Source organism: Hypomesus transpacificus, unplaced genomic scaffold (genome assembly GCF_021917145.1).
Source record: "Hypomesus transpacificus isolate Combined female unplaced genomic scaffold, fHypTra1 scaffold_42, whole genome shotgun sequence".
Classification (NCBI taxonomy): Eukaryota; Metazoa; Chordata; class Actinopteri; order Osmeriformes; family Osmeridae; genus Hypomesus; species Hypomesus transpacificus.
In genome coordinates, this window is record NW_025813938.1 from 1,109,972 (window position 1) to 1,137,704 (window position 27,733).

Sequence of the window (27,733 nt, forward strand, 5' to 3'; positions counted from 1 at the left end):
TGCATAAGCACAAACGACAGTGAGGACCCGTCCCCCCACCCGAAGGCGGAGGGAGGCTACCCTCTCGTCCACCGGGGTGAACCCCAATGTACAGGCGCCGAACCGAGGGGAAACCAGTATTCCCACCCCAGCTCGACGCCTCTCACCAAGGGCAACTCCAGAGTGGAAGAGAGTCCAGCCCCTCTCAAGGAGACTGGTTCCGGAGCCCACGCTGTGCGTCGAGGCGAGGCCGACTATATCTAGCCGGAAACTCTCTACCTCGCGCACCAGCTCAGGCTCCTTTCCCGCCAGCGAGGTGACGTTCCACGTCCCTAAAGCTAGCTTTTGCAGCCGAGGATCGGACCGCCAAGGCCCCCGCCTTCGGCCGCCGCCCGTCTCACACTGCACCCGACCCCCATGACCCCTCCTGCGGATGGTGAGCCCACTGGAAGAGGGTCCCACGTTGTCTCTTCGGGCTGTGCCCGACCGGGCCCCATGGGAAAAGGCCTGGCTCCAGGGGGGGGCCCCGGTGACCCGCTTCCGGGCAGGGGCAACTGAGAACCATTGTTGTATTTCTTCATGGTTGGTTTTTTGAGCCACGCTTTGTCTGGTCTTTCACCTGGAACCTGTTTGCCTTGGGTGACCCTACCAGGGGCATGAAGCCCCCGACAACATAGCTTCCAGGATCACTAGGACACGCAAACCCCTCCACCGCGGTAAGGTGGTGACTCAAGGAGGGGACTATAAATCTACTGGAAAGCTAAACATTCCTTTAACCGATATAAAGGGCCTAGTCACTGGTTTTTGTTTCACTCAAACAGGCCATCCAGAGAAGCTTGGAAACTAAATTAGAAAACGCCAGCCATTGTCTCTCTGTATATTTAAAAACAAAGGGGTTTGTGCAAAACATCTGCTTGTGATAAATTCTGTCAAAATTGTGGTCCAACTTCAAAACACAGTTTAAATCCTACTTTTTGGAGTCTCTGAGACTTTGGTTAATAAGTCGATTCTTCATGATTTTCTCTAACCTTCTATCTCTGTTGTCCCTGAACACATATCCATATCAATCACACCCCTCAGCCATTCTCTCTCCCTGGCATCGGAAACACATCTACCATCTGGGGCTATGGGATGCAGCTCAGTTTACAGCCCAAATAGACAATTGTGTTGATCGCTAAACAACTAATCCTGTTCCCGAAAGATGACAAATACGACGGCTCTATGTGGTAACAGATTAAAAATCTCTGCGGACAATTCTGGGGACGGCGAGAGTAAGACTGTGCTTTTCAGTGGCGAGGGGGTAAAATTGTTGTGGGTGTTAATGGGAGATGGTGAGTAATTGTCAAAAATGTATGTGGTTCTGGTTCTGGCCATGTCTTTGAATTATGAAAATAAAAACGTTAAAGTGATGAAAATATTTTTTAACCGGGTCACCAACTGTAAGCCTACGAGAGGAGGCTGAATGTTGTGGTAGTAACAGCAAATGGCCCTGAGAGCTAAGCATGCGTCCAAATCGCTCCAATAAGATCACGTGGGTGAACTCAGAGCCATAGAAAAATATTTTATCTCACGATAAACTTTAATTAAAGCTGGCTATATAAAATAGGCCTAGTACTAATAACAATTGATAAGAGGTCCACTAATGTGACTTTTCACAGCTTCTCTTATACAGGATGATTTTCACATAAACGTTCAGATGGGCAGACTGGCAATTATCTTTCCCTAATCAGGCTACACAATTGTAGCCTCTTTGGTTTAAACACACAAGTGCATACGCAGTAGACGGCTGGCAACCAGCTGATCTAACAAACCACAGTAGGGCACGCAAGACTTAAGTGCAACTGTCGGAGAGTCTTATTATTAGAGATCTAATTTGCCATCTGGAGTGTAAAACCACACCAAACCTCTTCAGGAGCTACCTCTTTGTCTTTCCTAAACTGTCTCCCAGACTATAATCTAACCCCATTGGGCGCACGCAGTCTCACACTCTATCCTCCATTCATTCCTTCCCCACACAGTTGCTAAAAGAGTCTAACATGACAAGTTAACACAACGGTAGCCTGACGTTCGACTCTGTTGAGGAAAGAGATAATGGAGGATATTAACATGCGCTGTAACGCTAAGGTTCAGGACCCCGTTGTTCTACGAACAGCAGCACATTTGGGTTTCGAGGCTGGCCTCGTGGTGGATGACAGGTCGGTATTGTGCTCGTGCAACATTCCAGACAACGAACGTAATGAAGTTAGCAGCTTGACTGCTCGCTACAGATCATGTGATGCTTCAGCCAGACATCCAAATTTGGAAACCTTTCAGACTCTGTAGTCAGCAGTTTTTATCGGAGGGTAAATGCGGGTGTATGAATGTTATTTCTGGATAAGAGCGTCTGCTAAATGACTAAATGTATTTGAAATTTAAATTTAAAAGTATTGCAGGTGGTTTTCAAATCGAAATACAAAAGTGTTCAAATATTTACAGACACTTTACAATGCCTACATCGATAGGCACTAATATTCACCATTGTGGACCTGGTGATTGAAGTGTCACAAGACATGAAACCACGTTTCCCCACATGACAACGTCAGGAGAGTTCAGTGCAGTTCTGATGATAGTTGACTCTGTGCACGGACAGCAATGTGTTAAGTAAGCAGGTCAATTTAAACCCCATTGACAATAGCAAAGTGCATGGGCTTAATCAAGAAGCGTTTGTACTATTTTAACTAAGAAAAACATATTCCTTTCCCTAAATTTGATAATTTTGGGGAAAAGTTGTCCACTTACATTTTTAATCATTGCCATGTCCTCTCTCCAGCTGAAAAGAGCCTTCTACGGATTTAAATGTGATTACATGTTTATCCCCTGACTCAAGTCATAAGAGTTCCTAAGACAACGTGCTCATTTTGACAACTACAAATTACATTTCAAGATGCCCTGATAGGATTACGTTTTCACAAACACACAACATCATTCTGACAAACACAGTGTGATAGGTAATGGAGTACATTTTCATATTTAACATCCTTATTTTATATCCTTATTATTGTAATTAAGCGAAGCCAGGTCAATAACTATTCTAATTCCACATTCGCATCCTGGACTTTTTTTTCACTTTGCATTTTGTTTCAATAAACATAATTTCCACTACTAAAAAACAAACCTGCTTCACGATTTGACTATAAGAGGCAGGAGGAACTATACTGTATTTATATTTAAAACAATCATTTAACAAGATGGAACAAAAATACATGATGATTACAATCTATAAATATGTAGATTAAAGCTTAATGAAACATAAAGTAGTGTGACACACACTGAATATGAATTTATTAAAAATCATAGGTTTAAATAAATATGGCCGATCTGTTCCATAGGCAAAAGTGAGATAATTAGACATGGATCCATACAGATACACAAGACGTACACTTACAGCAGAATTACACCAGGATACTCTCAATACACAGTAGTATTACACAGACTGGATGTGTTGATCATGGGATCGGAAACATTCAGCGCTAAACCAAAAAGGGAGATAGTCTTACAGTAGAAAATAGGAACACCATGTCATGGGTCCTCATGGAGCAGAATAACTACAAGAGTTCTTGGAATATCAAGCGAAGACTTAATCAGCACTATAATTAAATACTTCAGCATACACAGCAAAATATTTACGTGAAGGTAGATGTTGACCTCAACAATTGAAATGTATGTCAATTGCTGAATAGTACCAGTATGTATACTCACTGGGCTAATTCAAGATATATTTAGGTTTACAGTGCACAACAACACCAACATCTTGGAGTTAAGTTCATCAATCCCTTGACAGAATAAACAGACCAGTGTGGTATATTCATCTCATGTCGTCTACAACTTGAATCAACATTTGCATACACTTAAGATGAATTAATATTAAGTTCAAGATATAAAAATACTGTGCACGGAAAAATAAGCACTAATAAAAAAAGTGGTTAAACCTTTCGATTTGAATCTTGCCAAACAAAAACAGCTCACTGATTTGATCTATCAGTAGGACACACAACCAGGAGCAAGTCAGTCCAATTCAGAACCATTCCTTGAAATGAACAGACATGCAAGATATCACAGTGAAACATTTTACAAGCAATGGATGATTGTACGATGACATCCACACCTATTTATGTCCAACAGGAATTATAATATCATCATCAGACTTTAAAACAATACCTGAGTTTACAAACACAGCTGCTTGGATTAACACTCCCATGTATAAAAAAAAATATTAAATGTGCACAATCATGTCAATTGAAGGTATACATTTCCCCCCCCAAATTAGTGTCAGTGTGTATTTAGTAGTTCACAGTATCAAGCAATCCTGGAACATCGAACCACAAATCCATGTTTCTGGTTGTCATAGTGACAAGTCACCACAGCAACAACTGTGAACTGGATGGTTCCATGGTGAGTTTCATGATGACCATTTGTAAATGCTTTGGACATATACTCTAACTTTAATAGAAAGTAGAACATTTACTTGTGGTTTTATCCGTTTTGCTGATACTACTTCTGTGAGGTGCAGCAATGTTTTAATGTCAGTGCTCAAACTACTATCTCGTACATGTTGCCCAGTAACGTTGTGAACTCTTTTAAATGCAATTTTTGGTTCTAGATATCCTACTTGACCTTTACATTTGTAACATAAACCTGCGAGCAGTAAGAATGTCCGGGGGGAGTGACTAGTCTGGGATAGGACGTTATACCCAGTACTGGTTCTGTTGCAGAACTGGGCTAGATGTTCTAATGAGCTGGGAGGAACCTTGTAAGTCTCCACCGTTCCAGGAACAGAGAGGCAGGGCAGCATCCTGGGAGTAGTCAGCCGGCCCCTGATTGGACGGGAGCAGCCTGTCGAGGATGGGGCTGCCGGGGGTCAGGGGGGTGACAGTCACCATGGGAACGGTCACGCTCCTCTGAGACTGGTCCTGATAGGACGGACTGCTTGCACCTGAGGCGGCCAAGGGTTTACCTGTTCCAGGTTTGTGCTTCCGTCTCTTGTGTCGCAGCAGGACTACAAGCACCACGAAGACGATGACGAGGACCAGGAGAGCCAGGAGAGGCAGGATCACCAGCAGGGGGTTGGAGCCCGAGTGGGGGTAGGACTCCACTCGTACCGGCGTGATCCTGTAAGGTTCGTAGTCTCTCGCAAGGGTGGGTTTGCCAAGGGTCGTTGTCGCCGAGTTATTCTTGTCGGGGCTACCCCAGCGGTTGCGACCCCTGAGCTTTGGTTGGTTCTTACTGGGTCGCTGTGTGGATAGCAGGGACGTGGTTCGGTTGGACGTCGTCCCAATCCTGGTGGTGTGATTCACGGTCTGGAGAGCGGGACTGGTGCTCAGGAAGGGGGCGTTTGTGGTCGAGACGAGCATCGGATCGTACGGTACGACCGTGAACCGGAACTCCCCTCTGGCGGGGGGGATGTTCTCCGCTCGTAGGAGGAACGCCAACGAGTCGTTCAGTTCCTGCACTCCGGTCATGTTGGCATTCAGCTCGATGGCGATGTTCTCCTGCCGTACGTCGAGAAAAGAGAAAGACTGAACAGGCTCCGGTGTTCTGTCCTTATTGGGTTTCACTCTGAGCAGCTTCCCGTACCTCGGCTGGGAGACGACTTCAAAAACGGGCTCACCGCCACTTAAACTCGCCAGTTCTGAGACATTGAGAAAACCAGTGTTTAGTCTGAAGGCCATGCCGTTGGGAATTCTGACCCCTTCGCCAAATCGGATCAAGGGCTTGACAGTGACTTTGCAGACCTGGCTGGTGAGGTTAGCTTCTGAAGTGAAAGCGTTAAATTCGAAGGTATCTTGAGCAGATGTAAGGTTCACCATATGATAGGACAGGCTTCCTGTCCGAAGGTCCTCCTGTTCAAACCGAGTGACCTCGCGGTCGCCCATTAGAAGTTTGCCATAAAGCGGAAGCCTAGTGACACGGTAGTGAACAGTGGTGTTCTTTCCATTGGTCTTAGCGGACAAACTGTCTTGGGTCAGCGAGACCGAGGTTTGCCCTTGCTCCAGCATCAGTCCAGTATTATTAGCCAGAGAAATGGTGATCTCTGTCACTTCAAGGTTAAAGAGTTTGTAGACAGGCTTGTGATGACCATCCGTGACGCTGAAATAGAACACTCCCGAGGTGGGAGTTCCATCATGGACGAAGAACAACACTCCACGATTGATTTCAGCCTGGGTAAATGACGCCACGGATTCGTTGAGCTTTCCTTCAAGTGCCAGGTAGCCATTGTTGGGCTTGCTGATGATGCTGTACTGAATATCCTCAGGCGGGTTGTCCAAGTCTTCGACTTTGAGATTTTCAGGGCCGAGTAGGACCGTGTCTCCCTGTACCACATTCAGACTCGGGGCTTTGGTCTTCAACACAGGCGAATGGTCGTTGACCGGAGTGACAGTGATGTTGAAACAGTCCTCCACTACCAGTCTGTCCTCTAGGGGGCGCTGGGTTGACGTTCCCTTGGCATTCAGCCAGGCCTCGAAGACAAATCGATCTTGTGTGGTTTCAGAGTTGTCGTGCCAGTAGGTGATGCCGTATTTGTTGAGGATGAACTGAGAGAAGTTGGGTTTCTCCTTGGTCAAGTTCCTCTCGCCCACCACAATGACGCCGTGATCGGGTAAGAACTTGACCTGGAACCAGACTTCGTAGGAGCTTTGTTCAGGGATGGAAAGTTTTGCCTTGAGGTTGGAAGCATCCAGCTTGGAGTTGTCGATTACGACACTCTTGCCTTCCGTCACCACAGCACCTGTTAATGATACGATGAGAAAGGCTTGATTTATATTAAGTTCAAAAAAGGTTTGAGTTGCTTTCAAAGGCACCGTCAAGGCTATCGTCTCAACTGGTATTACAATCATACACTGTAACTACAGTCATATAATAAGGTTAAGATTTTCAAAAATATTATTACACATGAAAAAAGATACAGTGATACACTAGCGACATCAATCAGGGACACATTATTATCAATAATTATGTTTTTGGTCAGAATTTTTTTGCTCTTACCCGTGTTTGCTACAAGCAAACTCTTTCGGTCAGGTCCAACATTTTCATAGGAGATGTCGAACTTAAAAGTCTGGCTTTCAAGAGATGCTGGTGGTGACGCCACAGAAAACGTCATGGTGTCCATAGCTGCCCACCCAACTGAATCTACAGGGCCTTGAATGTACCAAACTTTCCTTCCATCCACCTGAGGTAGACACAGATCAGAGAGGCTTAACCTCCACACAACACTAGGAAGACATACTGTTATGATCATGTACCATCGCCTGTGCCTGACTTTTTGTCAACACTGTCTAACATTCCCAAAAGTATTAATTATCTTAGGTTATCTTCTTACCATAGCTTGAGTGAACGAGGAGATATCGATGGTGGAGTTATCAGCCTGTGTTATCACCAGTCTCCCCAACTTGGGTCGACGGATCACACTGTATGTGATGGTTCGGTTCGACGTCCCACTGTTGTCATTGGTCCTTGTATCCAACTCCTCGTTTGTGATTGGTGTAGATGACCCTGGGGTTGGGGAAGAAGTGGGTTGATTTAGTAAAGGCTTAATATTCTTTTGCTGAGACCTAGTTCTTGTTAAGGTGTGGCAGCATACATAAGTGTATTAAGAAATGCAACAAATTTAGCAACATTTAGGAAGTTCACTTATCTAAGCTCAGCATAGATGTAAAATTGTTCTGTGTACTTATATGTTATGTTATGCCAGGTGCTTGCGTTGTCTTGTCTTAAGAATTTCAGTGCCCAGTCTAACCTTGTGTTGCTCTGTGCACCTGACAAATAAAAGACTTGAACTTGAACAACATTTGTAAGTGATACATCAGTGTTGTAATACAGAGTATATTTGCATTGTAAAACTGTATAAACACAAATTTATATATATGAATTAATAATATACATACAGTATATTCATATATGGGGCCTAGAGATATAGGCTAGAGCTTTGCTACAACTGACGACAAAAGTGTTTAACAGCTCAAGTTTGCTTATAAACTTCACGCTGAGAAGATCACACGCTCACAGTGTGTCTGGTATTGCAGTTTAATATAACCACACAGTTTAAAAACTGTGAACAGTTGGTTTGAATGGAGAGTTTCCCTCTACTTGACTCAAAATTATGCAAAACAAACGAGAACAGACACAGAGAAGTCCTTTGATGTGTTATAGGCGTACCGCAGACACAAACACTTTTCATGACATTTAATAACAACTACAGTGAAATATTGTCAGACAGTCACAAGCAACGTACTTTCAAAGTTTGAGTTCTGTGCAGTCATAAGCCTACTAGGATCGTGGCAAAGAGGAGTTCTGACAAAACACTTCATACTTGAGAGAAATTGTATCATGTCGTTTAACTGAATAGGAGCTCTGTGGATGCAATGATACTAAGACGTCAGTCACAATCCATCTCAAGAGAAGGGGGAGTCGGGGGGGGGGATTAGAGTTGGTAGATGGGGGAGTAAAGCACAGTGAAGTTCATTCATCATTTCTTCTCCTCTCAGATCTCTCCAGGGAGACTTCCTCCTGAGAGTGGGAGGAGAGATCATTCTTCTTCATGTGTGAGAAAATGTGGTTTTCAATCAAACGCTTCAGGGCCAAAGGGCAAGGTCCTGCCTCCTGTGCTGAGCAGAGAGCACGTTGTTGTTTATAGTGTGTGGGAGCTCACCTCTGAATGCCAGGCGTTCATGGGAAGTGATCACGCCCCAAGTTTAAGATGAGGGCAATCCTTTTCTCTGTAGACTTTTTTCAGCTTTATTTATTTGACTACCGACTATGAAAGGCATGGAGAGAGAGAGAGAAAAAGGGGAAGAGAAAGAGAGAGGGGGGGGGGGGAAGAGAGATAGCGAGAAGAGGGGGGGAGAGAAAGAATGAGAGAGTTAGAGAAAGAAGAGGAGGGAAGAGAGAGAAAGAGCGAGGACAGGGGGAGAGAGAGAGTTAGAGAGGGAAAGACAGGGGAATCAAACGGAGCCGCTGTGTTAAGTGGTAAACGTTCTACCCAGTGAGATGTACCTCCCTTCAACCCTTTCACACTCCCCCCTTCACCCTCCTCCACCTTTATCATCTCCTCAGGGTCACTGCCGGCATGTAAAGCAGGTCCCTTATGGTGGCAACTAAAGTGGGCACCACCTCTCAAGTACCCACTTACCCACTGCCTGGAACACCCAGTCAGACTGCCAGCCTGTACCCCCTCCTGACCACCCCTCCTCCTCAGCCCCTTCCTCACCACCTCCCCTCCCCCCCCCCCCTCCTCACCCCTCCTCCTCACCCCCCCTCCTCACCCAGCCTCCAGACAAACCCCCCCTCCTCACCCCCCCTCCTCCTCACCCCCCCTCCTCACCCCCCCTCCTCCCCACCCCCCCTCCTCACCCCCCCTCCTCCTCACCCCCCCTCCTCACCACCCCTCCTCACCCAGTCTCTAGAGCAGACACCCATGCAGCCAGAGGCCTGACTCAGGAGAACAGAAGCAGGAATCACCCTATATTTAGCCCGAGGTACTAAAACGAAGCATATGAGCCAAACAAACTAAATAAAGAAATGACATAATGGCTCGTCAACATCCTGAGACTTTCAGTGGATTAACGACACAGCAAGCGTGGTGTGAGGAGACTCTCCCTGTTAGAGGACAGTGACAGACTCATCCAACCAGCGGTGCAGTAGAAGGGTGGAGAACCGCAGTGTTGATTCATGCCTTATGAAAGAGGTTGCTGCCCCTCTGACTAAAGGCTTTTGTGTCTGAGGACTGTGACACGCCTGTTCCGAGTCAGCTGACAGGTAGCCTTGATTAATCATATCAGACCAAAGCAAAGCAAAACTGGAAACAGAACACAGTTTTCTGATTCTCTATATGACTGGCCCACTCATCTTTTTGAATTTATCTTTCATCCTTGAAGCTGTATAGTCATCATTTTTTTTCCATTACTAAGTGTTTTTTTTTTTCAACTGAAACCCGATTCCTTTGGTTCATTCATGAAAGGAAGAGGAACAAGGCAGTGTGATTCACCTTGACAACAAAAGCCACTTCCTTAGTTACCATAGTCAGTGGTCACAGCCATGAGCTAAGATAGAGATAATGAAGTTTCAGTTCACCTTTTCAATTCATATTAAGTTAAGATTTCCAGTTAAAATAGTTCCTGGTGCTATTCACTGTTTTCCTGCTCAGACTATCAGCTCACATGATGATGTTCTCGAGCTCAAAGGCAAAAAAGTTAACTAGATTTTTTATTATCTAGAGAGTAGTAATGAAAGTGGCACAGTGTTCTATATTGCTTGCTAATCCTGCTCCTTACAGAACAGAAGGGTAGATTATGTCTTGATTGTTGTGGAACACAAACCTAACATGAAAATAACTTCAATAGGTTGTTGAGGTCACCATGGTTACCTGGAAACACTTTAAGGGGGTGGTTCCTGTCTAGACTGAGGACCAGAGCGCTGGCGGTGATGCTGAAGATCTGTCTGGGGGCAAAGTTCATCCCGTCGTTGACCTGGATGTTGAAACCTCCCAACATGGCACCTTTTAGGAGCACAAAGAATCTCTGGTTTAACTTTGTTTCCTTTCAACAGTAGACTGGTTTAGACCCCTGAATTAACATATAAACAGCTAAGACAGAGAGAGAGAGAGAAAGAGACAGAGCCAGAGAGAGACAGAGCCAGAGAGAGAGACAGAGAGAGATAAAGAAAGAGAATGAGATAAATATAGACTGTGTGTTCAAGCATAGCAGTGATTCATTTACAAGCATATGTTTACAGTGAACATAAAAATTCAAAAATAAAAAACAGTTCTCAAATACACTAAACTTGACTTGACCTATACTACAGATTACACAACAAATCCTCATGAGCAAGATTCTCCACAGGGTTTTCACAACATCGCCATTCATCATGGCTCTCAACAGCGCCCTCTTGTGGACTACATCCTCTAAACACAATAACGTCAGCGGCTTCATACCTCAGAGACGGCAATGACAAAAGCAAAACCACACCAAAGAATCAGCTTAGTTTGCCAGAGCTTGTCTTCTTTAACTGAGTCTTTAAAAAGGCGTGAAGTCAGGCCTTACCACTGTGAACGAACAGCAGCTGACCCTGGTCTATGTGGGCCTGGGTGAAGTTCAGCACCGGCCTCATGGGGGCGCTCTTCAGCGCCAGGTGGCCGTTGCTGGGCGGGGTCACCATGTAGCGGAGATCCTCTGGGGGCGTGTCCTCATCCTGAGTGTTGAGATCCTCTGAGCTGATCTCCGTCACTGATCCCACCCACACCTGGAAACATTTCACAACAATTTCAGTCAAAAGATCCCTTTTTTAAAGCAAAAACATTTGAATCCAACTTAAGCCAAACGGAAAACATACATTTCAGGAGACGTTTATGTAACGGAACACTTGAAACTCTTTCAAAACTGTCAAAGAGGCTGGTGAAGAGTACTGTGGAAGCTGTCCTTGGGGACACTGAAGAGCCAGTACTCACACACACTCCGACAGTGACACAATCACAAGCAGGAGCGTGCTGTACAGTCCAGCTCATGGACACCTAACTAGATATATCCAGGCGGTGCGGGGGGGCGGTTCACGGTTGGCAGCCAAGACATCCGGATGGTGACACGAATCACCGAGAACAAAGACAAGAACCGCACAGTGAGATATACACCTTGAGGAGTGGACAGGGCTTGTGATCGTGTCCTGATTGGTCATCTTGGCGTGTCATCAGTTAACGGGATGACACATCCATGTTCCTTCAGGTCTTGTTTCAAGCACCGGGGTTTTGAAGAAGTATCCTTCCCATTATAATAGATAACACAACCTTCATGTTTCACACCGTGATAACAAATGTTTCGTAAGCAGCCAACCGCAAGGGACCTGCTAATGAGACAGTGTGAATGTGGTTTGCTGCACTTGTTGTACTTAAGAGGACTGTGGTTTATATTTTTGTGCGATGATTGAGTGGTGGGGCAAAGTTTTTCAATTAGCATCTCTCTGACTTCAAATGTATGGTGTTTAATCTCCTCACATCACATCTACTCTCTATAGGGTGGTTTAGGAGAGGGTAGACATCTTAATCGTGTGTGTGTGTGTTCAGGTGGGTACAAAATACCACTGGAGTTTTGTAATTGTAGATTCGAAAGAAAGTGTGAGCCTGGCTTTCTTTACGTGTGTGTGTGTGTGAGTGTGTGTGTGTGAGTGTGTGTGTGTGTGTGTGAGTGTGTGTGTGTGAGTGTGTGTGTGTGTGTGTGAGTGTGTGAGTGTGTGTGTGTGTGTGTGCGTGTGTGTGTGTGAGTGTGTTTGTGTGTGTGTCTGAGTGTGTGTGTGTCTGAGTGTGTGTGTGTGTGTGAGGGTGTGTGTGAGTGTGTGTGTGTGAACACGTCTCTTGTAATCAGCAGTTTCACAGGATGTCTCTGTGGGAGACATAATAAACACACAGGACCGTGACTCAACATTTCAAAGAACACGACCACCACATTGCTTCAGCTGAACCCAATCGTCTAGAACAGTCTACCGAAGCCTTCAAATCCATAAAGGAAATGTTGATATTCTGCCAGCATTTGCAACTCTTTGGTTTTAAAAAGGCCATTACCATGTCATACCAGCCCTGTCCTACTTACACTATAAGGCTAGTTTGATGCATAAAGTATTCATGCATGAATACTTTATCACTTTTGCTCTGTTATAGGATTAACACTCTTGTGTACAATCATACTTTAATTATAAAACTGTTCTGAGTGTTCAGTGATTGTTTCAAGATCATGTGATGAAGATTGGGTAGTTGTTTTTGTTGACCCTGTAGGAGTGGCACTTCAATGGAAACCACAACATCCTGTTGACCTAGGAAGTGACTCATTCTATTTGTACATCTCAGTGATTCCAGGTTATTTTTAGTTGATTTTTCACTCCCCATACTCACTCCAAAAACCTGCACAATCTGTGGATCGTCTATAATTGCTTTGTGGTTGTAACGCCACCTTGTGGACAATTGTTTTTTCAAAATTCACTGAGAAGACAGTTTACTTTGAATTGTGATGTAGTACAGTATGTTGACACATCATGGGACATTTACTAATTTAATTAACTGATTAATTGATTTTCAACACATATTTATTTGTAATTCATTTAACTATGATATCATTCCAACCCGCCTGTCATTCGGTCAATAAATGTGTCAATGCAATCCGGAAAATCTCTCTTCCACTGTGATTTCTTCTTCTAACTCTGAAGTTAATTCACAGTCAAACACAAAGAGCATCGGCACCCTCTTCGATGAGAGACTGGAGAGGCCAGAGGAATTTGAAGCATTCTGGACAAAACACTTGAGAAAAGAAAGCAGCACTTCAGCCACTCTGAGCAGCTGGAGTTCTATGGGCTCCTTCTCATGTCCCCTCTACTCAGCGCCTTGCGAGTCACATCCTATCCAGCACACAGGTGACACTGACACAGCCCAGGTTAAACACCACTTAGCTTAGCTTTCAAGCTTACTGTTTTCAACAATACTTTTCCACTCTTCAACAGCTCTGCTATCCTTGTCTTTGTCCTCCTTGTCTTTAAGCAAATCAGACTTGGGGCTCCTCCTGTGTCAGTGTGTCTTTCTTGGCTCCTATCCAGGTCTCCCACTAATCCACATAGCTTGGATTCTCTCCCCCCAGCCAGCCAGCCAGCCAGCCCTGGCCAGTCCCAGAGTCTCCCACATGAACCATATTTAACAGTGAGACTTGGTGCCAGAGCTGCAGTTTAAATATAGGGCATGGTGCACTCACCCTAAGGACCTTGTTGGACGTAATAACAGGAGGCTGGTCGTTGACAGGGGTCACTTGGACGTACACTGTCTTAGGCAGGCTTAGCTTTCGAAGGGCCGTGTCATTGGCTACGACAGTGAAGTTGTCATCAAAGGTCTCGCTGCTGTCGTGGACATAGTAGATGAACTCGTGCTCCACCTGGGTCGGCAGTCAAGGAGAAACATCATTTTTACATTTGAAAAAATGAAAAGAAATTCAACATGAAGAAATTACTGTGTGCTGTGTTACATAACCTTAATGAGATATTTACAGAACCTTACAGTGTTGTCAGTATAACATTCAAGTTGTAGATCAGGAAACTAACATAGTTGACAGGAGTAGTAAACATGTTCTTCACCTGCCGTCTCGTGAAAGACGTTAAGGAAACACCCGGAAGCCTTGAGTGCTCAATGTGGCCGTGGAGTGGTGGCTCAGTCAAACTATAGAGAAAGTTGGATCCTGAGAAGTGGTGGTTGGTCACCATGAGCACCTCCTGAGTCACGGCCTTCGAGCCCCCCTCCTCCACGGAGACGTTTGCCACTCGTAGAGGGATGAGCAGCGGAACGATGTCCACGGACATCCTCAGGTCGCTGACCTCGGTGACCCCGTTCGAGACGTCCAGGGAGAAGGTGTCGTTGCCCCGGCCGGGTTCCGCCTGCACGTACTGGATGTTCCCGGCGTTCACGTCCTCCTGGGTGAAAGAGCGGACAGGTTTTTTTCCTGACCCGACGTAGCGTTCTTCAGCTTCGACGAAACGCCGCAGGAAACCGTGAGAGGGGGCGACCTTCACGGTGAACGCGATCTCTGATGGCAGGTTGTCTTCATGTGTGACCTGAGGGGACAGACCAGATCAAATCTTACATTGGAGGGGATTGCCATGTCACTCAACATCTTGTTACAATTGCGTGTCACCTAGCAACAGCATCATGACAAAATAAAAAACGTGGGCTTTAAATGACACTGGCCTTGGTACCTTGAGGACAATCTGGGATTCTAAACATTTTACAGTGATTGTCGCAAAATATTGACAGTTTGACTGTATTAACTCCAAATTACATAACCTCACCTGGAGTTTGCTCTGATCCAGCTTCACCGGTTTCCCTTCCTCCACTACCAAGGAGTTGTTGTGCTGAACGATAGGTGGTCTCTGATGGCTCTCCAGGAAAACCTTGATATTCACCCTAGCGTTCACGACCAGGTCTTTGGCCTTCACAGTCACATTGAAAGAATCCGCCAGGTTCTTGCTATCGTCATGCTGATAGGATATAAGGCCTGTTTTGAGGTCATTTTGTGTGAATGACGTCACTTTGGCTTTGTGGAAATACAGTCCACCGTTCTTAGGTTCTGCGTACACCTTGTAGGTGACCTCGCTGTCATCTCTGACGTCGAGGTTTGTAAGCACGCTCAAGTTGTTTGCGGTCAAGGTCAAGGATCTACCTTTCTGAACTAGCAATCCAGTGTTGTTACCAACCCTCAGGAAAGGGTCATGGGCGCTCACGTCCAGAAGGCTCGAGACGAAATGTTTCCCATCTGACACAAACAGGACGAAGCGTCCGGTGCTCACCCCTCGGTGGACAAACAGCACCTGCTTCTCCACCAGGTCTTTCTGACGGAACTGGAACAGCCTGTGGGAAGTGTCGTTCACCAGAACCAGGTCTCCCATGGGTATTCCTCGACGCGTGTATAACAGCTGGCTGTCGTCAAAGTCAGAGTCTGGATCATGGTAACAGAGGTCCTCTATAGTCAGCAGTTTCTGTCCATCCCTTACAACGTGGAAAACTTTATCGACGACACGGACTGGCTTTTTGTCGTTGACTAGCTGGATGACTATCTTGAATGTTCCCTCTTTGGATCCGATTTCTTCTTCTGTGATGGAAGATGTTAACTGTTGGCTCGTGGAGGCTATGAAGGTGAACCAATCCTCAGTTGTCTCACTGTTGTCATGGATGTACATCATCCGCTCATCCAAAAGATCCTGGTTGCTGAATGTTAGGATGTTGTTGTAACTATTGTTGGAGTTAGACAAGTTGATGCGTGCTATACTTCCGTGTTTGGGGCTTGTAGTGATGGTGTAGTATATTTCCTTAGTGCTGAGAGTCTCTGCAAACAGCTCATCCTTTGTAATTACTTTACTCTCCCCCTCTTTAATCGACAATCCTTCGTTTTTCATAAACACACTGTTGACATCAGCCTTTATGGTAAGTTTAAAATCATAACCTTCAGTCTGGGCATGCTTGGAGAACACTTGGAATCTGAACACGTCACTTGTGTCTTCGTAGGGTCTGTCAACCAGTTCGTATTGCACCTTCAGATCAGTAACATTCCTTTGGCTAAAGCTTGAGTTCTTCCTCAACAATTCATCGTCAAGCAAAAGTTTTCCTTTCTTCGGCACGGACAGAAGCCTGAAGTGAAGATCGTCCTCGGACAGTTTCAAAACTTCAGAAGTGGCGTAGAGGTTTCGGGAATCCAACGTCACTTTCCTGACCTTATCAACCTCGACCGGAACATTCCTTACAAGCTCATAGCTCGCCCACTTCACCACGATCGAGAAGACCAGCTCAGAGGAAGCTCGTGAAGCCACGGTGATCTTGCATTTGAAATAGTCTGTAGCGTTGGAAGAGGCCTGGATTTCTCGGAAGGTACTGAAGTACCGAAGACGCTCTTTCTCTAGAAGTCTCTGGGAGAAGGAGCCAGTGGGTTTCCATTCGCCGCTGGAGTGGAGCCGGTGCAGCTCCCCGAAACGAGGCGGCTCCACGACATCATACCGGATGTCTACCACCTGTTTCACAGAGTTGGTCTGCACGGCCAGTTCCCTTGACCCAATCACAGCTGAGTCTCCCTGAGTGACCTCAAGACCTGTGTTGTTAGCGATCTTGTATTCCAAACCCACAGCCATGACCCGTAACACGACGGTGTTGCTCACTTTGTCCCCATCGCTAACCCTCAGCACTATTCTGGAATTCCTCACCCCCGTGTGAACGTAGTATACCCTTTCCTCCTTCAGGTCTGGGTAGCTGAATGTGGTGACTGCAGTTCCCGGGTTGTTTTCAAGCTCCAGAAACCCCGCGTCTGCATTCAGGTTCCCCAGAACAGAGAATACAAGATCGGCATGGTCACTGTCGATGTCCGTGGCGTTCAAAACCTCCGTGGTCAAATGCTTTCTGGAATTCTCCAGCAGGGTGAACAGATTGCCTCCAGGAAGACTCAGTTCTGGCGCGTCGTTGGTGGGGGTCACTGTGATGTTGTATCGGTACAGCTTGTTCTCCTTCAGGTAAATGGGGACTTCCTTCCTGCTGCTGGTGAAGATGGAGAACATAAAAAAGTCCTCCGGATCTTCAGAGCCTCCGTGGATGTACATAACCCTCCCGTGCCAGAGGTCTAACATGCTGAAGGTGTTCTGCTCCTGGTCCTGGTCCACATCAAGCCTAATCTGACCGTGGACAGGCTGCTCCTGAATTCGGAAGATAATCTGAGATTGTCGGACACCGAGCTTCTTAAAATCCAGGAGAACCTTGATGTGCTTGGACTCCAGAGATCCTCTGCCGCCCTCCGGAACTACGAGGCTTCGAAGATGTACGAAGTTCGACCCGTGTTTCTGGTCCAGACCCCTGGCAAGAGTGGAGGTGTGGAGGGCCGGGAGAGGGGTGACTGAGTCGAGGCGCAGCGAGGACACAGTCGTTGGACCTACAGGTTCTGGCTCTTTCTCCGGATCACAACCGACAGAGATGTCCTTGGTGACCACCGCCTTGGGGAGACCCATTTGGACACCGTTCACTTTGATTTCCTTCAAACAACCCTTAAAAGATCCTCCTCTCACACGTTTTCCAGAGACAGACAACAGTCCGTTTTTTCTGACTTCGGAACGGGTGCCGTCGTCGATCCCCCCGACGAAAAGAGAACCTTTCGACTGGAGGCCTTTCGTGTGTGAACTGAAGCTCGTCTTCACAGACTCCTCATCCACTGTGAGCTGGAGGGTTTTTGAGGTCATGTGCATCTTGAACTTATGCCATTTCCCGTCATTGATGGATCCAAGGGAGCGAAGCTCTGTTTTGGTTCCTGATTTTCCCACAATAGCCACCAGCAAACCCTCTTGGATTTCCACAGCGAGAAAGTCCCCCTCTCTCGCTGAACTGTAGAGGACGATGCCCTCCTCAGCTGAAGTGTGCACCACACACTCAAACTTCCCGTCCTGTTGGACATTCCAGGTTGGTAGGGAAATGTAGGCTCTGGAGCTGAAGAAGCTAACGGGGTCGTCTTCGTTGGCCAAGAACTGAGGACTGCAACCCAAGGAGACTTCATAGACGTTCTTCAAGCCAGCGTATGGCCTCAAAGACGATAGAATGTCGTGCTCATTGAAGACAGCCTCGTCGATGCAGCCCCGGAAGTTCGGCAGGCCACTCGGCAGGTAGACCTTGTCCAGACCTCCGGAGCCTCCCACGTAGAGCCCGTCTTGGACGTCCAGGTCCTGCTGAGGTCCAGGCATCTCCAGGCTGGCGTGGGAGTGTTTGTCAAGGGTGAGGGTGAGGTTGCCTCGGTCATGGAGGACCTCTGCTGTGTGCCACGCCAGGTCGTGGAGCTGCAAGCCTCTCTCCGACTGCAGCAGTCGTTCTCCAGAGCCCAGGTCCAGTTTGACCTGAGAGAAGACAACATCCGGTCAACATACTGTGGGAGTTATCCAAAAGGATGAATGCTAACAACATAGTTGGGATAACTGTGACAAATTGGACTTTCAAAAAATACAATTAAGCTCTATTCATAGCATATGAAGATCTTCTCATTTACAGTTACCTGAATACAAGGATTACTGGCATTTGCATGTTTTCCTAAATGCATTTTCCATGATGTAACCCACTGTTAAAACAGCGACCTTTGTTTTGTGAGCTTGGTGTTTGGAGCAGGAAGAGACCAATTATCTTTTGCCTTCAGCTATCTTACGACTGTTATCCTCATCCCTATCAATGCCCCTTGAGGACGGTTCTTGTCGGGGCTTGAAAAGTCCTCGCTATTCATGCAACGTCTCAGCAATGTAAATATCTGATTTATTTACTAGCCTGGAGACAACTTTATGACGAAACATTGTTTGCTGACCTGAGAGAGTTAAAGGGAGTGGACCAGAACCAGAAAAAAACTGGCGACACAGCTCAAATCGTTTCCCAACAACAGAAGTGTGGCCTTAAGAGAATGTCATTTATTTGACTGTAGGTGACACACGGTGCAAAAAAGATCAAATGCGGCTCAAGACTTTCTGATGTTTCTTTTGAATTGATTTGCCAAAAGCATCTGTGTTTGGGGTGGTCTGATATCTCCTGACAGAAATGCTTGGGTGAGGGCATCGGGAAAAACCGTCTTCAAGAGACAAATGTATTTCCTACTTTCACTCTGTCAGCATAGCTCAAACTCCCCCATCCTAAAAATAGAGTGGCCACCATGCTAGAAACCTTTTTACAACCAACCTGGGCTCTCAGTAACTTTAATATGTCTGCTTCGACTTGTAAAAAAGCCTTAGGCACCGTCAGTCAATCACAGACCGTAATGCTATTTTAAAGCCTTCATCATATTTCCCACATTGAAATGATTAATAGCAATACTCGAAAAGACAGATGCATGTTTGCAATGCAACACACACCTCAATGGATTCCGCACATTATTCCACATGCGTGTTGTTTACCAAAAAATAGCCCTCCCCAAATTAAAATATTGAACTAGTCGCGTCTATCAAAAATATCCCAGAAGGATGCAGGAATATTGGTTTGTCTTTGTTTGCCGTGAGGCTGCGTCAGAACTCCCAGATCGAGGTTCACGGTGACATGCAGCAGCTGGGGAGGAGTGAAGCTGTCCAGCTTGTCTCTGCTGCTGGAGCTGTGCTGAGTGAGTGACACTGTCAACAGGGATAGAGGCAGACCCTGAGGGGCTGTGTGTCTGAGTGTGTCTACCCTTTCCTTTGTGTGTGTGTCTGTAATGTGTGTGTGTGTGTGTGTGTCTACCCTTTCCTTTGTGTGTGTGTCTGTAATGTGTGTGTGCGCCTACCCACGTATCCTTTGTGTGTGTGTGTATATCTGTGCATTTCTGTGACAGCATTCCCCTGCTGTCTCTGTGTGTGTGTATCTGCACATGTGTTTAGGCGATAGATGTACCCACCTGCAGGCGGCCGGCTTCCAACCCCACCAGTAAGTACTCGCTCTGGCCGGCAGCGAGGAAGAGCAGGCCGTCGGAGCTGGAGGTTCGGAAGCGAACATGAAGCGAGTTCCGCTTGGACGCCTTCGCTGCCTTCAGCTGTACGAAGCCGTTGCCGTAGAAGGAAGCTGGAGATGAAGGGGACAGAGGAAGAACCGTTAAATCTGATCTGGATCCTCACAGGAAGTACCATGAGATTCTACGTTGTGTCGTCTCAACTCATGAAACTGACAAACCGTTTTTTTGGGGGGGCTAACCCTATTTGTGTTCCTGAACCAACAGAACACAAATGGGGTTCATGCTACAACTAAGTGTGGCCTCAGCACGTAGCATTGTGTTCTAAATATAGCATACAATATGTGACATTTAAAAGACCAAGCTAATTATCAGCATGGTTGCACTTTATGGTTGCCATCTGCTTTTGTACTTTAATGTAGAGGACTGTGAAGCCTGAAGAGTCAGACAATAACTGTACCCCAGAGCTGGTTTGTCTTCTGGCATCACCATGTGGTGGAGAGGATGAGCACTTATTTTTTAACTTTTCATTCATAACGAATGTCTATCTGATGAAACAGATACATCGCAAAGTTCTTTTCAACACAGTGTCGTGTGCACTAAGTACCACTGCCACAAAGCAGAAAACGTGCACCTCCTTTGTATTTCCAGATGACAAGCCACACACATCGTCCAGCTCTCTAATCTCATGTTACCCGGTCTTTACCCTGCCTGCCCCCCTCTAACTGAAAACCAAGATGAGAATCTCTTCGGTTCTCACCTTACACCACAACCAGGCCTACCCCGAGCACAGCAGCCCAGCAGACAAGGCAGGGAGGGAGAGGGCTGGAGGAGGGAGGCAGGGAGAGAGGGCTGGAGGAAGGGAGGCAGGTAGGGAGGCAGGGAGAGAGAGGGCTGGAGGTAGGTAGGTAGGAAGGGAGGCAGGGAGAGAGAGAGGACTGGAGGTAGGGAGGGAGGTAGGGAGCTAGGGAGAGAGGGAGGGAGGGAGGTAGGAAGAGAGAGAGGGCTGTCTGGCGGTAGGCAGGTAGGGAGGAAAGCAGATAGGGAGGGAGGTAGAGAGGGAGGGGGCGCGTGGTTGAGGTGTTCAAGTCCGGGCCTGCCCTGCCCTGACAGGAACCTTCAACCTGAACATTAAAGCATGTGACGTCTCCTCTTCGTCCCAGGCTCCCGGCCCGTACAGCTGTTCCCTCCACCCACAACACCCCGCATCTCCCTTTCATCTGGACTAACGCGCTGCGACGCTTTCTCATCCAGCCAGGGTGATATGTGATAACCCCTCGCCTTGAACATCCAGGGCAGTACGTGTGTACTTTGACAAACTCTAGAACAAGAAGCAGATGAGCTCTGATTCTAGCTGGCAAAAGTGTGTGTTTGTTACAGACATGGTGGTAGGGTGAGATAGATAAATTAATCCATGTTGCTGCACTTTAGTTTCTCTTGATTGTGTTGAATGTCTGATCCTTTAATTGATCACAGTTAGTTAATGCATTGAAAAACGATTTCCCAGCAGGCTACCATTGATCTGAAAAACTACCAGACCATTACATTTAGGCTGTGGTCTACAGTTTGGCAACTGGTGATGATGGTCAGTGTTGGAGAGCATAGCAACACCATCAAAAGTGAGGTCTAAGGGTTTTAGACTTCAGCCAGTCACAAATATGACAGTAAGAAACTTTTTGTGGTTATTAACCAGATTAATGAGAAGTATTCACGCTGAAATAAACATGCCACAATTTATTGAGTCTAAATTCATCAAGCATAGCCATCAGTCATCAAATGATAAATAAAATGATGTAAATAAATGAGCCGTTGCTTCATTATTTCCGAATTTTTAATTCCAATTACTGCCCACTGTGTTAATTTCCTCTAAGACATATGGTGTACCACGTCTTGTAGTCGCATTCATCAGTTCAAGAGTTCAGATCACACTAGAGATTAATCAGCATGACATTTCGTTATTCCAGTGCGATGAGCATCTTATTTCTTGAATTGCGAGAGAATGAGAATAGCAGTGATGTGAGCTGTCGCCGGGGCGAATGTGTGTTTCCTTGCTTGTGTTGACAATACCCAGCCTACATAGATATGTTGTGTGGATGCACATACAATACATACATGAAAACAATCCAGAAGATTATTTTAATTGACCAGCATCTGAACTGTCTTTAACATCATTTTAGTTTGAGTTGTAACTGCAATGTTCAAACTAGTAAGAATTATTTAATGACTAACGGCATGCCATGAAATAGCCTATAAATAGAATTTGTCAATTACGTACAGATTTCTAGATCCTAATGTTGCATACTGTCTGTGAACTTTGCATAACTGAAGAGGAGTCGTATCGGAATTGATTTGCAATTTTATCAAATGGGACAATGTCCTTTTCCCGGCTGATTACGTTACATTACGAGTAGCATTGAGTCATGTTTGTTATTAATAGAGTTAATCCATGATGCTGGATGGAGACACCGAAGCCAGCATAACAAAGTCGGTGTGTGAATTCAGCGTCAATGTTCAAAATCTTTCAGAACGGACTGCTATGAACAATAGCTGTAGGTATAACTAGTGGGCTACAACGCAGGAATGCGATCCTGCGTTAATGGTATGCAAGGTATGCCTGTCAATATAGTAACTTAGATTAGGAGTTCAGAAGAACTAAACTGTTATTTCCAAAAAAGTAACTGTATAAAATCACAAGAAATATGCTACAGATTACACAAGCTCTCTCGCCCACTTGAAGTTGCATTCTTACCTCCAAATGCCAGTTCACTTACGAGCGACCATAACAGTCCGTAAAAATAAAATATATAGACGTTTCTCGCATAAAATTCCATGATCTTACTTCAAAAAAAGTTTGAAAAGTGTACTGTTGTTACATATTTACAGATAAGAGTGACTTGCTAAGATTTCGGTCACGTAGTCGACCGCTTCATTCAGAAGTTGCACTAGCCTGGACTGAAGGCACAGAAAGACCAGGGTTAGCTCAGTTAGCCCCTCCTTCGCTTCAGTGCCCCCCCCCCCCCCCACCACCACCACCACCACCACCTCTCTCTCTCCCTCTCTCTCTCTTTTTCCTTTTTTTCACTCTCTCCCACTCTATCTCTCTCTCTCCCTCTCTCTCTTTTTCCTTTTTTTCTCGATCTGTCCCTCTCTCTTTCTCTCTCTCTCCCTCTCTATATCTCTCTCCTAACTGTCGCTAACTGCGTTTACAAGTGGGGTGAAGACTGGATTATAATAACATTTAAGAAAAGTGAAAGAGATTAAAGTTTAATTTAGAAGAAAATGTCAATCGCCTTAAAGACAGAAGGGACAAATTCCCTTCTTACAAAGAACAATTCCCCCTCGGTTGTCCCCATAGAGTTGTCCCAGCTGCCAGTCTTACTTGTTTGCTTCGGCATTTGACACAGAAAACAAGACTCCTGTCATTCTAAACCCAAATGTTGCCTTTCTGGATAGTGTATTTAAAGCCTGTCCGTTATTGGGTCCTGAAAAAAAAAGTTCAACTGATATAGGCTACTGTAATATTCTTAAAAACGTCATTGAAAGCATTTTATATGTCTACGGTTAGCATATACTGTGAAATATACTAATGCTGTTTAGAAATTAAAAAATCAATTCATCAGCCTAGATCAGCCAACCCTTTCCAGTTTGCCGCACACTTGCATAGCTCAAATATGTTTGCGGCCGTCCAACACTAGCCTGGCTGCCAGCCCAACTTCTCCCCGCCCAAAAGAAATTTGTTCGGGAAATTGGGTATGACAACGTCAGGCTAGTCCAACACATCCCTTTCACTGAATTCGTGCTAATCACACATGTTTAACAACACCGGGAGCCAAACAATTCACTTTCACGGCAATAAAAATAACTTATTGGAGCGATCAAAGAGGCAAAGTGTGCATCAGCGCCACAGTAAGCAGCATGAAATATAGAACTTGTGTTCTATAACTTGGCAATGGTTGTGTAACTAGCATTGGCTGTGTAACTAGCATTGGCTTACAAACTTCTCACTCTACAGTAGATTTCTGTTCTTTACAAATTTAGTCCATTAACCGGGGAAATTGCACGCATTTTATTTGCACGTGTGTTTGATTCATCAACATGCTAAATCCTTGTTTTAGACCACAACAAAATTCAGGACTGGCGAACCGGCCTGTAGTGGGTGTAGGTCATTGCATACACAGCCAATCATGCTGAGGTACGTTACTTCGATGTCCCACCCCCTAAAAATAAACACCAATCAAGGATGTTTCAACACGGCAGCAGGATGAAGCACCAATCGAAAAAGGAGTAGAGTACAGTGAGGTGGTTCACTGTACTCGATTGTGATTTCCGGTACCGTCTGATACACCGGCACCCAGATTTACTGAAACCTGAATTTGGCACAGAATGACATAATAACCTTTAAACTACGAAAAAATATAGAAATACATGAATTGCGACTACATAAACTTACAGAAGACAACGCATTTGATAGAATGCTCGTTTTTCTTACGGATCCAGTTGGGCTGATTTCTAACCTTGACATATGACAATTGCGTTCAGAGAATCTACGAAGCTTTTTACATTTTAAATAGTTTGTATCGTTTTGCCTTCAATACAACCAACGAGTCTTGTACGGTAAGTAACGACTACAAATGCTTTATCGTCAAGGCCTGAAAATTAATACAACGGATGCATAACGTGAGGATTCAGCAAGCTTACCCATGTACATTATTGTTATTTAATTTGCGTCATCAGTAAGTGACCAGCGCTCACAATAAACTCACGCCAAGGGGATGGTTAAATAACACAAACTGGTAGGTCATGATGTTAATCGTTTCAGTGTTACAGTAACAACGTAACCATCACTGCCTAGTACGGTAGCTGCATCGTCTCCAGTACAGATGTAGCTCGAGACAGATCAGTCTGGGTCTAATTAATGCTATCCCACAACAGATACAACAGCGTAATTGATTAACAGCCAAGAGCGTAAATTCCTACAGCTATTTATCACTTGAGAATGGATGAGTGGTAATGTAACACCATTCTCTCCGTTAACAGATAACATATCGCATCGTGCTACAAAATGTAAGTATTATATTCCAAATCGCCCACAGTAATGAAATTAAATCAGCATTTTGTGACTATTTCCCACAGTAATTGACTATTCCCTCCATCTCCAGGATTGGGCTGAAATACCATGTTTCGTTGCCCATGGCAGCAGGTGCTTTATTGGTTGGCATTCCATATTCGATCTCATTGGTTGCCCAGTGGATGTATGGGTGGCCCAATAAGCCCGGCTATAAGAAGTACATTGAGGCACTGAAGCCAAGGTACTGTCCTATACTGTTGACTTAAAGAGGTTTTTTTTGTTGGTATCTCACACCAACATGCATATTTCCTTCTCGTCCAGGAGAATCTACTGCTTGACCAGAGCAATTTTGGAGACACTGAAGTACCTACAATACGGCAAACTGTACTTTCAGTGGAAATCATGGTACAAGAACGACAAGAACCGCAAACACTACGAAAAAGTATGTCTGTTTCAGGAAATCCTCTGAAGGTTTTGCTTTGTGAGAAGAGTCTGTGCCTTGTTGCTGATAACAGTTTGTGTCAGTTCTCCTCCAGAGTTGTATTTGTGTCTCCATGTCGTTACCCAGGGTATCACCTTTGGTCGCAGAGAGAACAAACTGGACTTGTACTACCCTCCTACTGCGGGGGAGCCAGGATGCAAGCCAGCACCTGTGATTGTATTCATCTATGGAGGAGCGTGGGGTTCAGGGGAGAGAGCCATTTACTGTCTCCTGGCCATGCAGATGGCTAAAGAGCTGAGTGCAACTGTTATCTGTCCAGACTATTGTACCTTTCCAAAAGTAAGAGTCCAATCTGCAGTCACCTTGGCTATGAATGCTGACAAAGAGTTTTATCAATCTAAAAGAGTAAAAAATGACTGATTTTAACTTTGTATATTGCTAGGGGAATGTTTTGTGTATGATTCAAGATATTGCTGACTGCCTGTTGTGGACAAGAGAAAACGGACACAAGTTCAAATTTGATAAAGTAAGTCTCCATAGTCTATTTTTCCTGCTTGTTTATTTTTTTAACGTTTTAAATAAACTAAAATGAGAGAGAAAACAACAGCGGCTTTGATAGGACTTCAAAACATAATTTGAATTAGGAAATGATATACATACACACAGCATGTATACATATTTAAACACGTGAGGATTATTGTAGCTTCTCAACTGTCTTACGTGTCTGTTTGGTTTTCTCTCCTTTGTCAAGGACAAGGTGATTTTGATTGGGCACTCCGCTGGTGCGCATCTGTCCACACTTGCCACGCTGTTTCTTATAGAAGGCAGAGAAGAGCTGTTCATAGAGGCAGGAAAACAGCTGGAGGTCATAACAGCTATCAGAGGAGTTATTGGTAATCATGCTGTTTCCTTTATACAGACAAATGAGTTTCACCATGTTTTATGTCTGCAAAAGATGTGAATTTTGTGGTTTTGTTTGCGATGAATGACTTTGAAATGACTAGGAGTTTTGACCTTTCCTTCCTGTTGTGTTGTCGCTCCAGGTTTGAGCGGGGTGTACAACATTATGGACCACTACGAACACGAACAGACTCGGGCTGTGGAGTTTGTCTCCACCATGCACAAAGCCATGAATGGAACAGAGAACTTTCCCTACTATTCCCCTGAACATATCCTGAATGATTTTGACAAGGAAAACTTAAAAAGGTGAGATGAACCCCAACATCACCAGCTCATTTAACAGTGTCTGTTTGTGTACAGTATACCGTACCTATTCTACCGTATTAGTATTTTTGAAAAATTAAGCCAGATCTTTCTCTGATTGGATAGCTGATTGATTAGCTGATTGATTAGACGATCGTCCTCATTTGTCCTCAGAGTCCCTCCTTTCTCGCTTCTCCACGGAACCAACGACATCATCGTCCCTGAGGCGTCTTCCATCCGCTTCTCTGAGCTGCTCACCTCCCTGTCCATTAGAGTGTCCCTTTACCTGCTGCCTAAAATGGACCACACAGAGATCGTGACAGACCTCATGGGTCCGGACCGACACTTCTACCCCACCGTGTACAGCTGCCTCAAGCAGGAACACTGCAAACTGGTGGGAGCCTGTTGAAGTACCACTCACTCCACTAATACAAAAAAAAACCTTCTTTTCATCATGTGCCGTGCGTTTTATTGTTTACATTGTCGTAATACCTCAAACTTCTACTGACTTTAGCCTTGACTGATATTCATTAACCATTTTTTATTTAAATGATTCCTCTATTGAATGTTTAATGTTTCTTCTTGATTCACGACCGTGAAATCTTACCGACTGATAAAGGGGTGTCCTTTTAACAGAGCGGTCTACTAAAATTAGCAGGGTGTGAAATTCAGCATTCAGCCTTTGCATATAATAGCATATCGACTTTGTATTATTTTTATCGTCCAGTATTATGTGAATCATCAACAGTATTGACTTTGGGAAATTACTTGGTGGTTCTGTAGATTTCTCACCTTTTTCTACAGGGGGTTGATTGCATGCATCATGGTTGAGGGCACACAATAATTGTTTCATGAACTCTAGGTCAATCATTTTCTAAATCTGTACTTAAAAACTGTTAAATGAATATTTGAAATTAACTAATACAAAACTAGTCACAATTTGAAATGATTTCAATGTGTCTTTATTTCTGTATAATATACAGTACTACACCTGATATTACTCATACTTACATTTTCGTTTTTTTTCTATTCTAAACACAAATTGCCAGGCAACCTCAGTTCAGAAGTCAGTTATTT

General features: G+C 45.0%; 2 protein-coding genes across 4 annotated transcripts; one reads left to right on the top strand and one right to left on the bottom strand.

The window, feature by feature from the left end:
• Nucleotides 1-3,284: 3,284 nt before the first annotated feature.
• cspg4ba (chondroitin sulfate proteoglycan 4ba) lies at nucleotides 3,285-22,893 on the bottom strand. Its single transcript, XM_047016771.1, has 10 exons — nucleotides 22,693-22,893; nucleotides 19,893-20,056; nucleotides 14,821-18,387; nucleotides 14,113-14,586; nucleotides 13,737-13,913; nucleotides 11,055-11,253; nucleotides 10,379-10,510; nucleotides 7,337-7,509; nucleotides 7,003-7,186; nucleotides 3,285-6,745 (listed from the first exon to the last, which is right to left on the bottom strand). Exons 1-10 carry the CDS (start codon nucleotides 22,772-22,774, stop codon nucleotides 4,704-4,706), a joined length of 7,194 nt encoding a protein of 2,397 aa, XP_046872727.1. The 5' UTR covers nucleotides 22,775-22,893; the 3' UTR covers nucleotides 3,285-4,703.
• Nucleotides 22,894-24,249: 1,356 nt separating this feature from the next.
• On the top strand, nucleotides 24,250-27,602 carry si:dkey-193c22.1 (uncharacterized protein LOC567837 homolog). Of its 3 annotated transcripts, none has more exons than XM_047016769.1 (10): nucleotides 24,250-24,557; nucleotides 24,678-24,736; nucleotides 24,981-25,007; nucleotides 25,103-25,252; nucleotides 25,333-25,453; nucleotides 25,580-25,792; nucleotides 25,896-25,979; nucleotides 26,205-26,346; nucleotides 26,497-26,659; nucleotides 26,831-27,602. In XM_047016769.1, coding segments are annotated over exons 3-10 (1,110 nt in total). In that variant the 5' UTR covers nucleotides 24,250-24,557; nucleotides 24,678-24,736; nucleotides 24,981-25,005; the 3' UTR covers nucleotides 27,066-27,602. The 3 variants fall into 3 exon arrangements, with proteins under 3 accessions (XP_046872725.1, XP_046872726.1, XP_046872724.1); XM_047016770.1 differs by having other exon boundaries at nucleotides 24,262-24,557; nucleotides 24,876-25,007; XM_047016768.1 differs by lacking the exon at nucleotides 24,678-24,736 and having other exon boundaries at nucleotides 24,262-24,557.
• The last annotated feature ends 131 nt before the right edge of the window (nucleotides 27,603-27,733 follow it).

Excerpts from the sequence above, each read along its gene's own strand:
- cspg4ba (XM_047016771.1), bottom strand. The coding sequence starts at position 22,774 with ATGGAATTTTATGCGAGAAACGTCTATATATTTTATTTTTACGGACTG. Across the intron at positions 11,254-13,736 it reads CGTCCAACAAGGTCCTTAGG|GTGTGGGTGGGATCAGTGAC; the intron begins GTGAGTGCACCA and ends AAATGTTTCCAG. Across the intron at positions 6,746-7,002 it reads TTTGCTTGTAGCAAACACGG|GTGCTGTGGTGACGGAAGGC; the intron begins GTAAGAGCAAAA and ends TATCATTAACAG.
- si:dkey-193c22.1 (XM_047016769.1), top strand. Across the intron at positions 25,454-25,579 it reads ACCGCAAACACTACGAAAAA|GGTATCACCTTTGGTCGCAG; the intron begins GTATGTCTGTTT and ends GTCGTTACCCAG. Across the intron at positions 25,793-25,895 it reads ACTATTGTACCTTTCCAAAA|GGGAATGTTTTGTGTATGAT; the intron begins GTAAGAGTCCAA and ends GTATATTGCTAG.